Source organism: Sebastes fasciatus, chromosome 23 (assembly GCF_043250625.1).
Source record: "Sebastes fasciatus isolate fSebFas1 chromosome 23, fSebFas1.pri, whole genome shotgun sequence".
NCBI classification, from domain to species: domain Eukaryota; kingdom Metazoa; phylum Chordata; class Actinopteri; order Perciformes; family Sebastidae; genus Sebastes; species Sebastes fasciatus.
The window spans coordinates 18,799,085-18,813,240 of NC_133817.1; the positions used below are offsets into that span (position 1 = coordinate 18,799,085).

A 14,156-nucleotide genomic window follows, 5' to 3' on the forward strand; every position below is an offset into this window, starting at 1 on the left:
AATGACAATTTAAATAAACAGTAAGCAAGCAAACAGCACCATGTTGAAAATGAATTTAAATTCTTTAACAAATGATTATGAAGAAAAAGCTTGTTTAAAATACGTGATATACAGTGTGTGCTCCAACAAAAAAATGGATAAGTGACATATGTTCATAAAATCTATACAGAGTCACACATCTTTCTCTGCTCATTCCAAACAAAATACAGTGATTATCATACAGTTCTTTACACGATATTCATTGCTTGACCATCTGAGAGATTGGTAGTGCTTGTTATAAATAACATTTCCCCATTCTATGGGTTAAATTCTACCTTGGTAGACTACTGTTAGTCCAGTTCACTTCAACTCCAAACAGGGAACAGTTTAAAACATAAACGGATAAAAATTGACTTTTCTGAATGCTTTTATTTCTATCTGAACACACACATATCATCAACTACCATCTGTCTTCATTCATTTTGGCTTTGACATGATACAGATATGGCCGATGCAGGAGTCCTACTCAGTTCAGCTGCATTGCTGTGTCGTTCATGTAGAACAGGGGTTCTCAACCTTCTGTATCCTGAGGCCCACTTCTGATTGTTAAAAACATTTCCGAGGACCACCTTCCCAAATAAATTACCACTCAACTTTGTGTCACTGCATCCGAGACATATATGTCTGTCAAGGGGAGATTAGCGGGTACCCATTGAACCCATTTTCATTCACATATCTTGAGGTCAGGGATCAAGAGACCCGTCTGAAAATGGCCATGCCAGTTTTTCCTCGCCAAAATTTTGTGTATATTTGGAGCGTTATTTAGCCTCCTTCCCGACAAAATGGCAAGACATGGTTGGGACCAATGGATTCTTTAGATTTTTTAGTTTCCTATGATACCGGTGGCTTTAAACTGAGCCTGCTACAACCTCTGAAAGATAGAATAGCGTCCGTCAGATTTTGAAGAGGTTAATCTAACCATTTGGCAGGTCCACCACGGCCCACTAAGTGGTGCTCTGAGGCCCACCAGTGGGCCCCGGCCCAGTGGTTGAGAATAGCTGATGTAGAAGATGAAGTAAGTCCATGAAAAAATGTCGGGGGCCAACACCCAATGCCTTTTTTTGGGGGGGTGAAAAACAACTTCCTGTGTCGTGTTGCAACAGAACAGATGCATGACATGGGATATTAACCAATGACTGTAAGTGTGAGGAGTGTTTGGAGGTGAAGACTGGATCTCTTCTATCCACAAAGAGTCTATTATATACATGTCACTTGTGGCAGGGCGGCTTAAATTTCCAATCCCGCAATGCAGAGTGCCAGCAGCACCAAAGACACCAGGCTTAGAGTGGGCGTGATCATTGATGCTTTACCTGAGGGAGCAGAAGCAACATGAGACAAATGCACCAAGAGGACAAAAACAGATTTTTATATTTATACTTTAGCCTCACCCTTGATCCTAATCTTCCTGACTGGGCCGTCCCCTCCTTCATAACGGCCGCGTACCATCAACTCATAGTCTCCAAACTGAGGCATGGGGAAGTCCATGAAGTGCCAGCCAGTGACGTAGACTTTCCCATAGATGTAGCCCGTCTTTCTGAACATGACCTTGAAAAGAAAAAGCAGGGGAGGTTTTCAACATTCGTGTTATTTCCATGTAGAGCTGGGAAACATTATATTCGGCTTAATAGATAGTAGCTTTGCAAAGCTTTCCACACCCACCTTGTAGTACAGTGGGAAGGAAATATTGCCAAACCAGTCATACTGGATATGATCCCACCACACATACATCCACTGTCCTGTCCAGGTAACATAGCGCCACATCCTGGGAGGGTCTGGTGGTGCTGTAGATAAAAAAAAAAAATGATTAAGACCACATCTATACGCTAACTCTGACTATAGGTGGTTATTGTCCATAGATTGTGAGTAATTAGTCTTACGTGGTCTCTTTGTGAACATCTCACAGTGTTCACCAGGAGGTCCGAGGCCGGCTCCGTTGAAGGCACGGACCTCAATGAGGTAGTGCGAGTCTGGCAGCATGTTCTCCAACCTGGTCTGGTTGACTGTGGCTGTGACAAATATACGATGCGCTCCCGGCTCCGGGTCATCGTACTTTCTCCAGTATTTGACCTGGTTAGCAAGAAGCAAAATGTTACAATCAACTTTCATGACACACTGTGAAAGGGTTAAAGTTCTAAGACGAAAACACAGACAACACCCAGACCGAACAACGCCGTGGTAGTGACTGTCACAAGGTAGCCACGCCCTAAAGCATCCCCTGCTTTATCGTCTATTTTACTCTAAATGGGACCATAATTTACTAAATGAACACCATGCTGTATTGAAGAAGACTTGAAACTAGCGATTGAGACCTTAAACTCATGTTTACAATGTTTACTGAGGTAATAAATCAAGTGAGAAGTAGGGTCATTTTCTCATAGACTTCTATACAATTGGACTTCTTTTTGCAACCGGAGGAGTCGCCCCCTGCTGGCTGTTAGAATGAATGCAAGTTCCCATCGGTTTCACCTTTCAGACCCGAGGTTGCCAGATTGGGTTGGTCATTTCGGAGTGTATGAACAACTCTTCAATCACACACCAATGGATAGACAATAGAGCTAGTATGTCTTTGTGTACACCTTAAGAAATTGTATTGTTCGTACGGTATGTTTGTTAGTGATGACGAAATGAAGCTCTCTTGCTCTCCAGCAAATTGGTTCGCTAAACGGTTCATTTCACCAGGCATCATCTGGGCTTCATATGCACACGAAATCACCTATCTGTGAAATGTGTCAAACAGGCCGCTATATTACAGATATGTGGCAGTGGTTTATCCGGGCAGAGGACAGTGAATGTGCTTGTGTAACTATAGGAAAATGATATATGGGAGACATTTTCCGTTCTTATTCAGGAATAATAAGTTCTCAACAGTGTTTTTGGCTCCGGACGTTTTCAATGAGGTCATTGGTCTAAGACGATACAAGCCTCGATACGCGCTTCACAGAAAACGCGTATCGAGGCTTACACAGAAAACTTCCTGCATTATTCGACACACGCTCCGAAGACTCGGCACAGCACGTAAAATGCACTAATGTTTGTTAAGTTTTTGAGACAGAAATCTTTGGTATGGAAGTTGTACAGTAAGAGTACTGTAGGCTACCTGGTATCCCTCAATGTACTGCTGCAGGCCTGTACCAGTGTCGACCACTGGCAACCACCAGACCAGAGCTTCAGTGGAGGACACCGGCCTGGCATAGACATCTGTTGGAGACTCTATAGGTACTGGAAAAGTCAGACAAATAGATTAGAAAAGAAACAAGTTTAGAGTCATACCGTTTCAAGGGAATTTAAGAACCAAAAACTGACACCAAACTAAAAAGACAAAACCCTCACCATCTCTTGGGTAGTAGATGACCTTGGTGAGGCTGTATGGTCCGTTTCCTTTCACATTAAATGACTGGATCTTCACCTGAAATTCTCTGACCTGGAAATCTTCAGCAGTGATAACGAAGTAAGTGTCCCTGTGGACGTAACGCCTCGTCTCGGGGTCTGAAATGGTCTCGTACCACCAGTCGTAAGCGTCATGAGGCTTGAATGCTACAATGTAGCCAAACTTTTTGCCATAGAAATACCATGGCTCCACGGGCTAAGGGGTCAGGAGTTGAAATAGAAAAGGAAAGAAAAAGCACCGTTCAGATTTTGTCAATGCAGGGATGTGTGCAAGTATTTTTGGTGCACAACAAAGTCGCATGAATTGAGGTCCTATACTTACAGTCCATGTGATGATGATCTCGCCATTTCTACCTCCGTAACCCGCTACATCCATGGGAGAAACCACTGGAGCTGAGAAGAACAAAAACATTTTTTTTAACCCAACACCTGTCCTCAGTAAAATACAGTATATGACAGCTATTAGTGTTCTCTCCTTACAAGCATCCCAGGTTTTGATCTTGAGGGAGGGGATGCTGGCCTCTCCGGAGCCGTGCTCGTTGGTGGCGATGATCCTGAACTGATACTCCATCCAGGGGTACAGCTCTGTCACTTCTGCCTTCTCCATATTGCCATCAAGAAAGGTTGGAACTGAAGGAGACACAAATGGCATGTCAAATTGATTTTCCTACATTTGCTGTCTCTTCTTTAGGTGCAAGTACTTGAGGCGATCAGATCGGCCATAATGCTGAATTCAGAGCGAGATGGCCCCCTACTGGCAGCGAGTGGTACTCACTGGTGCTGGCGTCCTTCCAGTCGTCTTCATTCAGGGCCCAGAAGTGTCTGGTCTGAATGGTGTAGGAGAGAATAGGGCTGTTGTGCTCCGATCCTTTAGTCCACAACAGCGTCACCATCGTATCCCTGATTTCTTCCACCCGAATCACACCGGGAGGCCCTGGAACACCTGGATCAGGGAGGAAAGGCGCATGGGAAGAAGGTGTTGATGGTCTGCCCTGCTTATTCTTCTGTTGTACATTTGCTCAGGATAAGAATATATACCAAACAAGTAATTAAAAGTCAAATCATGGGACCGACCTACAACCTTGAGGTCAGTGTATGCACTATCGCTGTCCACCACTGTCTGAGTCAGGCAGATGTAGCGACCTTCATGCCAAATCTGGACGTTCTTTATTCTCAGATCACCGCTGCCATCGTCACTCTGAACAGGAAGCGGGAAAGAGTGAAGGCAAGAGACAGAGCTGTATATCTGCCATTAGCTGACAATACCAGTTGGGTGTCCAATTGTGAATGTAAGATGTTAACGGAAGCTAGTATGAACCATCACCCTACCATGATGCGTTCGTAGTGTTCCCACTCGGAGTCAAAGTCGATGACCCTGAAGTCTATGGACCAGATGAATGAGATGTCCAGCATGGGGTCGTATGAAGCGGCGCACCTCAGAACCACCTCATCGCCGACCATCACCTCGGTGTCTTCAGGCGGTTCTGTGATGATGGTAGCCTCTAGGGAAAAGAAACGAGAAAAATTGTAAATGTTTCCTGTATTTAAATATGAACACACACACAAATGTGCACACGTTCCCGGACCTGTGATGGTGAGATAGCCAGAGCTATTGGCCTTTCCTCTGTCATTCTCGGCGAAGCATGTGTACACTCCCTCGTCATTGCTGGTGGCGTTGAGGATCTCCAGACTCCCATCGAACATGATGGAAATGCTAAAAGTGAACACAATTGAGTCAAGCTGCTTGACAGCGGATGGGTGATGTACACTGTATGGGAGGGCCTTCTAGAACACTGTTTATTGCCAACATTGACTGACCGTGAATTGTTGAAGAGGTGCTCTTTGCCCTTTGTCCAGGTGTACCGCGGTCTAGGAGCAGCTCGGGGTTTACACTCGATCACCACGAGGCCATCTTTAGCCCCGAGAAGCTGCTTCTTCATGGGGTTAAACTCGAATGTGGGAGCACAGGCTGAGGGGAGATTATATGTATAAATTTCAATTCATGTTAAGTCATTGTCGTCCCCCGATTTCATGATATGTTCTATTTTGACAGTGGAACTTCTTCACACTTCAGTCCTTGAAACTGTTTCCTAACATGCAATAAGTCAATGAGAGTGCAGTTTCTTTGAAAGGTCTCACCGATGACTCGCAGCTCAGCGTTGGCATATTTGATGCCCCAGTAGTTCTCAGCGAGACACTGGTACATTCCTGAGTCATCAAAAGTGAGACTGGAAAACTTCAACTCTCCCTTCCCATACTGGAGAAAACACACACAACCAAAAAGTACACTTGAATATAATTTCAAAGAAAGCACAAAGCCAAAAGCTACTCCCTGATTTCTTTTTTTACCATATATCCATCTTTGTACCAGCGGATGAAAGGGAAGGGCTTCCCTGATGCCACACAGCGCATGGAGTGCTCAGAGCCGATGTCCATCTGAGTGTTGTTGATGGTTTCCGCCCACTCTGGAGCAGCTGGACAAACAAAATGGGCATGAAAATGATTATAAGCAACACGATATTCAAATGTATGCACCACCAAAAGTGCCACTTGTTGCATTTAGTTGGCAACTTCCAGGGTCTGAAAAGTGAAGCCAATGTGGAAGTGCCTTAAACTTGCATTCTTTCTAATGGCCAGCAGGGGGCGACTCCTCTGGTTGCAAAAAGAAGTCTGACTGTATAGAAGTGAACGAGAAAATGAGCCTACTTCTCACTTGATTTATTACCTCAGTAAACATTGTAATCATGAGTTTATGGTCTCAATTGCTAGTTTCAAGTCTTCTTCAATACAGCATGATGTTCATTTAGTAAATTATGATCCCATTTAGAGTCAAATAGACCATAAAGCAGGGGATGCTTTAGGGCGGGGCTACCTTGTGATTGACAGGTCGCTACCACAGCGTTGTCCAGTCTGGGAGTTGTCCGTGTTTTGGTCTTAAAACTTTAACCCTTTAACATTTTGGTCGCCTAAAAAATGTCCTATTCAGCGTTCAGTGGTATTTAGCTCCACCCTGTCGTGTCACTTCTGGTAGCAAAAAAACAAGATGGCGACAGCCAAAAACCAAGATGGTGACGGCCAAAATGCCGAACTCGTGGCTTCAAAACACCACCGGTGGATTCAACTGTAAGAAATAATCTTTATACATCTACTCTCTTGAGTATCTAATGCCGGATCAAGGACACTCCAATGAAATCACTTACACTCCACATACAGCCAGGCCTTGTGCCAGTCCTTTCCTTTAGTGTTGATGGCTTCACACTCGTACCCTCCCACGTCTTCGTACTGTACATTGTACAGATGAAGCACAGCTCCCGATTCACTGATCTCATGAGTGGGTGGGAGGTCTGTGTGGTCCACCTTCCTCCAAACAATATGAGGGATGGGACTAAAAAAGACAAAACACAAAAAGAGAGACTAAACCGGTGCCTATGGAAAAGCAGCATGTATCTCATGTAATTCATTAATCATCTGAATTATAATAATAATAATAATAATAATCATAATTACTGTATCAGTACACTGAGCAAAAATGAAAACATACTTTCCCAGAGCAAAGCACTCCAATGTAATATTAGAGGCCAGCATGGCAGTAGTATCTGGGAACTTCACCCTGATGTCTGCTGGGTACTTTCTCGCCTCACCTGAGGCAAAGAAAGTGAATTACATCAAAAATGTTAAATGTCACAGGTCAGAAACATGACGAGAGCAAATGTGTCTTTTTCTGTATTTGTTTTCTCTCTTAATTCTGTTCTGCAACATATGTTTAGATATGTTTTTTCTGCTAACCTTCATCAGGTGGTAAGGGGATGAGGGGGATGAACTTTGAGAAGACGCTCTTCCCGGTGACGGGGCTGGAAACAAAGCAGGAGTAGTTTCCCGCGTCCTGAGATTCCACTTTGGAGATGTACAAGTTCCCCGTCTTCTGGGAGACAAACCGACGGCGATCCGTGTACAGGAAAACTGGGAACTCGTTGAAGATCCAGCGGTAGGTCACCTCCTCTGAAAAAAGGAAAAGTTGTTATTGTTATCGTCACAAGACTTAGCTTTTTTTAATGGAGATATGAAGACCTGTAACGTACGTGGCCAGACTTTTGGAGGGGCACACAGCAGAACAGCCCCCTGTCCTTCTTTGACATACACTGGGTCTCTTTCCTCCTGGGGAAACTCCTCCACGACTACATGATAACGCAGAAGAGGAAAAAAAGGATAAACCGTAATTATAAATGATGAAAACAAAGCCGCAGCTTTAAAACAGAAGGGGAGTTGGATGCTCACATCCAAACTTGACCCTGGCCTCCTTGCTGATGACGGTGCCATAGATGTTCCTTGCCACGCACAAGTACGTCCCAGCATGCTTCTTCTGTCTGGGGTTGGTGATAACCAGGTTCCCCCCCACAAGGCTGTAGTGCTCGTCTGGCTGCTCCATCAGCTTGATTTCCCAGTTATCACGCCGCCACCTAGCAGCGATATTAGAAAAATCTATATAAGATATCAACCCACACCATGTCATACCACATGATATCCAGTACTTGTGGTATAAATACTAATCTTCTTTAGTGTGTGTAACCTGTATGAAGCAGGCGGATTTGCTCGTGCCCTGCAGTTCATTGAGATCCTCGCATCGGGCGAGTCTTCGGTGTAGACCACATCCACCGGCTCCTCCTCAAAGATAGGGCCATATCCAGTAGCATCATCTGGCAAATTTTTACATAACAATTAGCTGAAGTACTGATTTAAATTCCCTCATTAAACATTGGGACGTATAGTGCAGCACGCCCTGTTCTTGTCCTCACCTCCATAGATTCTAGGCTCGCCGAACAGGACCGCCACTGCAAAGCAGAAATACAGTCATGTCAGCTAATGGTGTGCAGGGTTTGAAATTTACTTAATCTAAACGGTATATTTTCAGGCATCACTGTCTGTGCCTCTTACCTGTGAGGGAGACGGAGGAGGAGAGGGTCAGGATCAGTAAAGCAGTGGAAGCCATGACGGTCAACAAATCGACTTATTGCAGCCACGTGAGTTAGGTGGATAGGCAGAGGGATGCAAAGAAGAAGTCGATGGACAGGACATGAACTGGAGAGGGCTGAGTAAGAGAAGAAGAAGAAAAGAGGCTGTCAGAAATATAATTTTTTATAATAACAAGTATTTTGTTTAACATGATCTTCCCTCATTGTGTGTGTTATTAAAACACTTACTGATCCTAAAGATATAATATCAGACTGATGACTGGGCATGATTTTTCCACACCAGAAACAGAGTGCAGAACCTCCCTGCGCATATAAATGATTCAGGATGTGAATGACTCAGCAGAAACGCTGCAAATAGTCATGCAGAGCACGTGCACATCCACAAGGAGGACATGCACCTGCGAAAAAACACACAGGCCTGTACTGTGTGTGTGCACGCTGACACATGCTGTGAACAAAACACTGCAGTACCTAGACAGCTCCTGCTGCGCCGTCACACATGCTTACACATCACTTCTGCAGGATGACATAGCAGCGCTGCTGTGAGCTACTGTGTTTGGACTCTCACTATCAGACAGGGGATACTGGGAGAGACGGAGATATTAAGAGAGAGAAGGGGTCGGGGGGGAGGAACATGGAGATTTAAAGCAGGATGAACCCAGGATTGATGAAGATGAACGGGATGATGGGATGAAGTGGGGGCGGGTTGATCTTTGTACTGTGTACGCTCGAAAAGCTCCCAGTGGAGGACTTAATATGTTTAAGTCATGTTGCGCTGCAGAATACACTGCAGCACAAGGGAAACATCTGTGTGCATCTCTTGTGATATTTTAGTATACAGTATGTACAAGCAAAGAGAAGGTTTGGTTCCATCAAATACAGTTCCATCATTTAAATTAGGGATGCACAGATCCAACAGGCCGAATCGGTATCTGCCCCCATACTGACTTTATTAAATGGATCGGGTGTCGGACCATGATGGGATGGATCCACATTAAATGCACTTTCTTTGTTAAAATAGTGTTTCCATTTGCAAATAAAGTTTTGGACACAGCAGCAATCCTTGGCTCCATGTCACATTACATTCAAATGATTCCACACAGTCAGAGATTCTACATTTAGGAAAAAGACGGCACTAGTAAGGATGCACCGATCCGACTTTTCAGTCCCGATATCGATACTAGTATCGAAAGTTAACAGGAATTAAAATTCCAGTATCTAATGTATATAGTATATAAACATAGAATTGAATTGAATAGATTGTCCCCATTGTCCCCAATATCCGATCCAGCTATTTGAGTCAGTCTCGGACTGACATCCGATCCGGTATCGGTATCGGTATCAGTATCAGTGCATTCCTAATCTGCAGATACCCTGAATTGAGGATTTGAAATCTGCATTAGGACAGGAAAACCTGTATCGGTGCACCCTTAAAGTGAATCGTACCATTTCAGAGAGTATACATTGTAAATGCAGAGTAGTCAGGTGTGTGAATTTAGGTCAAATTATGGAATGCACTAACATCAGCAGTCCAAGAGAACAAAAAATATAATCATTAGGTGTATTTTACACCAACAATTACCTTAGAAACAAAAGCTGCAAAATCCATTTATGTTTGAGTGTTTGATGTTTTAAACATCAAAAACAAAAACACAGCATTAATGTCATTAGGTCATCTCCAGCAGATAATCTGACTTTATTACTTGTCATGTTGCCACAGGCTGACCTTCTATAACTATGACTGATCTTGGTTCAGTAGGAGTTTCAGTATCAGATGCTCATTCTAAACCACACACCACAACAGAAGCATCCAAGATGCATAAAAGTGCACAGAGCCATCTGATCAAATTATGGTTATCAGTTCAAATAATGGCTGCTGTAGTTTGACAAAAAACCTACAGGAAAGAAGTGTGGTTGGTATGTTCATATTGTGTGAATTTTCTTCGTGTTTATGTGAACTGATGAGGATACACTAGCCGGAGTAACATGCTTACTCTATAACGCAACACAGACCATGGAACTAAACCTTTACACTAAACAGTGAGCTTAAAGCTCAGGTTTCAACTGATAATAATCTTCCTATAATGTCACAGGCCAAAGGGATGTGATCAGAGAGTAAATAAAGAGGAAATCAGGACATCCCTTAGAAATGTTTAGATGTGTAAATCTGAAATACTGGAAAATAAATGTGATAGCTTATTGAAGAAACAAAACATGCTTATGAAAAGCATTATTCCCACAAAAAAATAAAACTTTTTTTCACTATTTTAAAAAAAGATTATGACACTGTGTGTTTTAAAGTAGGCCTAAATTGTTGGGGGTAAATATTGTGGCCATCTACAGTATAACAAATGCCTGAATATCCAGTCTCACAGTCCTCTGCTGAGTCATTTTGGATGTGAGAGTACGAATAATAAAAAAGCCTCCCATGTGCCTCAGCAACCACTTTTTTTCTCAACGAAGAAATGGAGCAGAGAGAGAGAGAGAGAGAGAGAGAGAGCGCAGAGGCATGCAGCCAGCTATACAGCACATCCACATGCAGAGACTGCAGCACTGACTCCTCATAGGCACTCCTGATGACTCAACACTAATATCACAACAGTATACCAGCAGTTGCAGCGTCTATCCTGCATTTGCACAGCTATATGTCTTCTTCAAACGTTTTATATTTCACATGGAGCAAAAATGGAGTCCTCCCTCTGCATCTACAATATCCTAAAGATGTATGATATTCAGAAATCAATCAACTTGAATGCACAAGCTTCCACAACACTTTCATATACAGCTTTGGCTTTTGTAGATTATAGTTGCAGCAATCTGTTCCACCACTAATTCTAAATCAATTCATCAGTGTGTGTGTTTTTCATGCGTTTTCCCCTCCTGGCAATAATCCCATCACACACAGATCCTCTTTGGACAGACCAAAGCAAAAATTTAGGTCAGCACACGTATTATAGTGACTGCCTGAACAACCATGTTTGTTGTGTGTATGTTTTATGGCTGCACAAAATCACATTCAAAGACATATTTGAAGTCAAAAAGAGGATGATGCTGTTTTTAATCTCGAGTTTTCTGGGTTGATTAAAGTGGGCTTCTATTGATTTATTTGAGTTGCTGGTTCTGGATTTCTAATTGTCAATGAATGTTTCAAAATAAAGGCATGGAATTAAATCAGGGCTGGTGTTGAAGATGCTAGGGGAGACCATCTTGCAGCCATGACAGTTTGATTAATCCTTTTGACATCTAAAAAAAGGGAGGTGATTAAATTATTCTTGGACTCTCACACATTTTGCATTTTTTTTTTCTGTTACCCAAAAAGTAACTGATATTCACAAGATATATGTGGATGTACTGTTACCTTAATCTCAAACCAAAAATATTTGACTTAATGATAGATTTTATGGCAGTATACAGCCCAGAAAACAATCTTTAAACAGTGTTTCATTTTTAAGGGTTGATTAAAGTGGGCTTCTTTTGATTTGTTTGAGTTGCTGGTTCTGGATTTCTATTTGTCAATGATTATGTCAAAAATAAAGGCATGGAATTAAATCAGGGCTGGTGATGAAGATGTGAGGAGAGACCATCTTGCAGCCATGTCAGTTTGCTTAATCTTTTTGACATCTTAAAAAGGGAGGTGATTCAATTATTCTTGGACACATTTTGCATTTTTTTCTGTTACCAAAAAGTAATCACAAGATATATGTGGATGTACTGTTTCATAATTTGCAATATTTACCTTAATCTCAAATACTTAATGATAGATTTTATGGCAGTGCAGTGCAGAAAACAATCTTGAAACAGTGTTTAATTTTTTAAGGGAGTTGCCCTGTCGCCCATGCATGAAGGACAGTTTGCCCTTTACCACACAGATGCCAGCCATGGCGCATCAGCAGCTTTACTGCGCCCTTGACGCATGCAGCATCTGACACTTTTCACCTTGCATCTCCTCTCTGCATGCATCCACAGAGACATATACTTTTTTTTATCTTTAGTGCAGATTGAGAAGCTAAAACCTCACTTAGTCGCCACCAGCAGCCTCTCTATAAAGTAACTGCGCAGCCCCTTACATCACTTCACCATCACCCCTATGACGACTGACTGAGCAGCACCGGTGCTTCTCTGCTCTGCATTGCGGTACTCCTCCTCCAGTGCAGCCGGGTCCATTTCAGCTCCACACATCCTCCTCACTCAGTCCAGACACAACAAGAGCCCAGCTGTAGGTCATGCACACACAAACCCTTTCGCATGTGGTGTCGTTTCTTACCTTTAAGGCAGATAATGGGGGAGATTTCAGTGCACTATATCCGCATGTGGCACACCTGGTCCCGAACCGCATCACAGCCCGACCCGGAGCCGGAGCGTCCCGTTCAGATGAACTTTTCTATTGGAGGACAGCAGCCGAGTGACTCCTCTGGGTGGCAGAGAGGATGCGATTGGTCCATGAGAGGAGAGAGGGAGGATGGGAGGGATGCGGGCATCATGCTGCTGCTGCGCATCCCAGACTGATCCCAGACTGATCCAGGGAAATAATAAAGCCTTTATGGGAAATCTGTTGTTTTTTAATAAACTGTGTGCAGCATAGGATGTTATTGGATTACTTTAATGCCAATTACTTGATTGAAAAACACCAGCAATTACAAGAATTACAAGTCACTGCACCTCTGCACACTGCATATAGGTCTTAATAGGAATATTAAGGTGTATTTGAATAGTTATAGGACATACAGAGAAATATGACTAGAAAAGATGAAGCCTTTATGTTTTTTTGGGGTTTTTTTTCCCACTCACAATGTTGTTTGGTTACATTACCCAGAAGTCTTTATAGATATTTAAATCAATATCCTCCTCACAGACACTAACCATACACTTCCACGCAACACACACACACACACTTGTCTGTTTTGATATATTTACTGTATTGTTATAGTTGTTATTGTATATATTTTGTCCTAATTGTTTGTTATCACTATTATGTAGTCAAATTGTTTTTTTTATATATTAATCTTGTCTCTAGGTGGAGGCTTCAGATAAGCCCAGAGGTTTTTTTTGCCTCTTCCTGCACTGTATATTATTAATTTATTATTTTGTTGTGTTGTATAGTCTTAAATTGTGCAAAATAAATAAATCAAATATGGAAAATCTGTTGTTTTTGATCAACTGTGCGCAGCATAGGATGTTATTGGATTGCTTTAATGCCAATTATTTGATTGAAAAACACCAGCAATTACAAGGATTACAAATCACTCTGCACACTCCACTCGTCTTAAAAGGAATATTAAGGTGTATTTGAATAGTTATAGGACATTCAGGGAAATATGACTAGAAAAGATGCATTAGTCCATAGAGCTCATATCTTACTTCCTACCATGTGCTGTGCATCATAAATGACCCTCAGATCAATCTATTATTAATAACAGATTACACCATGAGGGAATGAAATATGACTTGGTCCTCTAAAATGTGAATGTTTTGTGGATAAAGAGGGGCGACTGGTTAAAGGAGGAATAGTCCACATTTGCATCGCACACTGTAGCACACTTTAGCATATATTATATATTAATGTGGTGTTTGGTTTCTTTAAAAAAAAAAAGAAAGAAAAAAATGATTTTCTTATAATAAATTTGATATGTTGGCAAAATATTTTATTCATAAATATAAATGTAACAATAATAATTATACAAATAATTCTTAATTTACTGTTTTCTTGAAGGACGTTGAGGAATATGTAATTCGACTAAGAAAAAGGCTATCAGGACACTA

At 42.2% G+C, this 14,156-nt stretch overlaps 1 protein-coding gene across 2 annotated transcripts; it reads right to left on the reverse strand.

Annotated features, from left to right (window-relative positions):
- Positions 1–1,032: 1,032 nt before the first annotated feature.
- Positions 1,033–12,820, reverse strand: cntn1b (contactin 1b). 2 transcript variants are annotated; one of them, XM_074625807.1, is made up of 24 exons: positions 12,661–12,820; positions 8,359–8,512; positions 8,220–8,255; positions 7,994–8,120; positions 7,702–7,883; positions 7,506–7,601; positions 7,213–7,425; positions 6,968–7,067; positions 6,627–6,811; positions 5,776–5,900; positions 5,566–5,683; positions 5,245–5,395; positions 5,013–5,140; positions 4,756–4,928; positions 4,501–4,624; positions 4,202–4,369; positions 3,907–4,056; positions 3,749–3,819; positions 3,370–3,622; positions 3,137–3,258; positions 1,917–2,106; positions 1,699–1,820; positions 1,428–1,584; positions 1,033–1,349 (listed from the first exon to the last, which is right to left on the reverse strand). In XM_074625807.1, the coding sequence occupies exons 2-24, from the start codon at positions 8,411–8,413 to the stop codon at positions 1,267–1,269; spliced, it is 3,129 nt and encodes a 1,042-aa protein (XP_074481908.1). In that variant the 5' UTR covers positions 8,414–8,512; positions 12,661–12,820; the 3' UTR covers positions 1,033–1,266. The 2 variants fall into 2 exon arrangements, with proteins under 2 accessions (XP_074481908.1, XP_074481909.1); XM_074625808.1 differs by lacking the exon at positions 8,359–8,512 and having other exon boundaries at positions 12,661–12,802.
- Between the last annotated feature and the right edge of the window lie 1,336 nt (positions 12,821–14,156).

Coding starts and splice junctions, on each gene's coding strand:
- cntn1b (XM_074625807.1), bottom strand. CDS start 8,413: ATGGCTTCCACTGCTTTACTGATCCTGACCCTCTCCTCCTCCGTCTCC. Junction 8,121..8,219: donor CGAGCCTAGAATCTATGGAG/GTGAGGACAAGA, acceptor AAAATTTGCCAG/ATGATGCTACTGGATATGGC. Junction 5,396..5,565: donor CGCTGAGCTGCGAGTCATCG/GTGAGACCTTTC, acceptor ATCTCCCCTCAG/CCTGTGCTCCCACATTCGAG.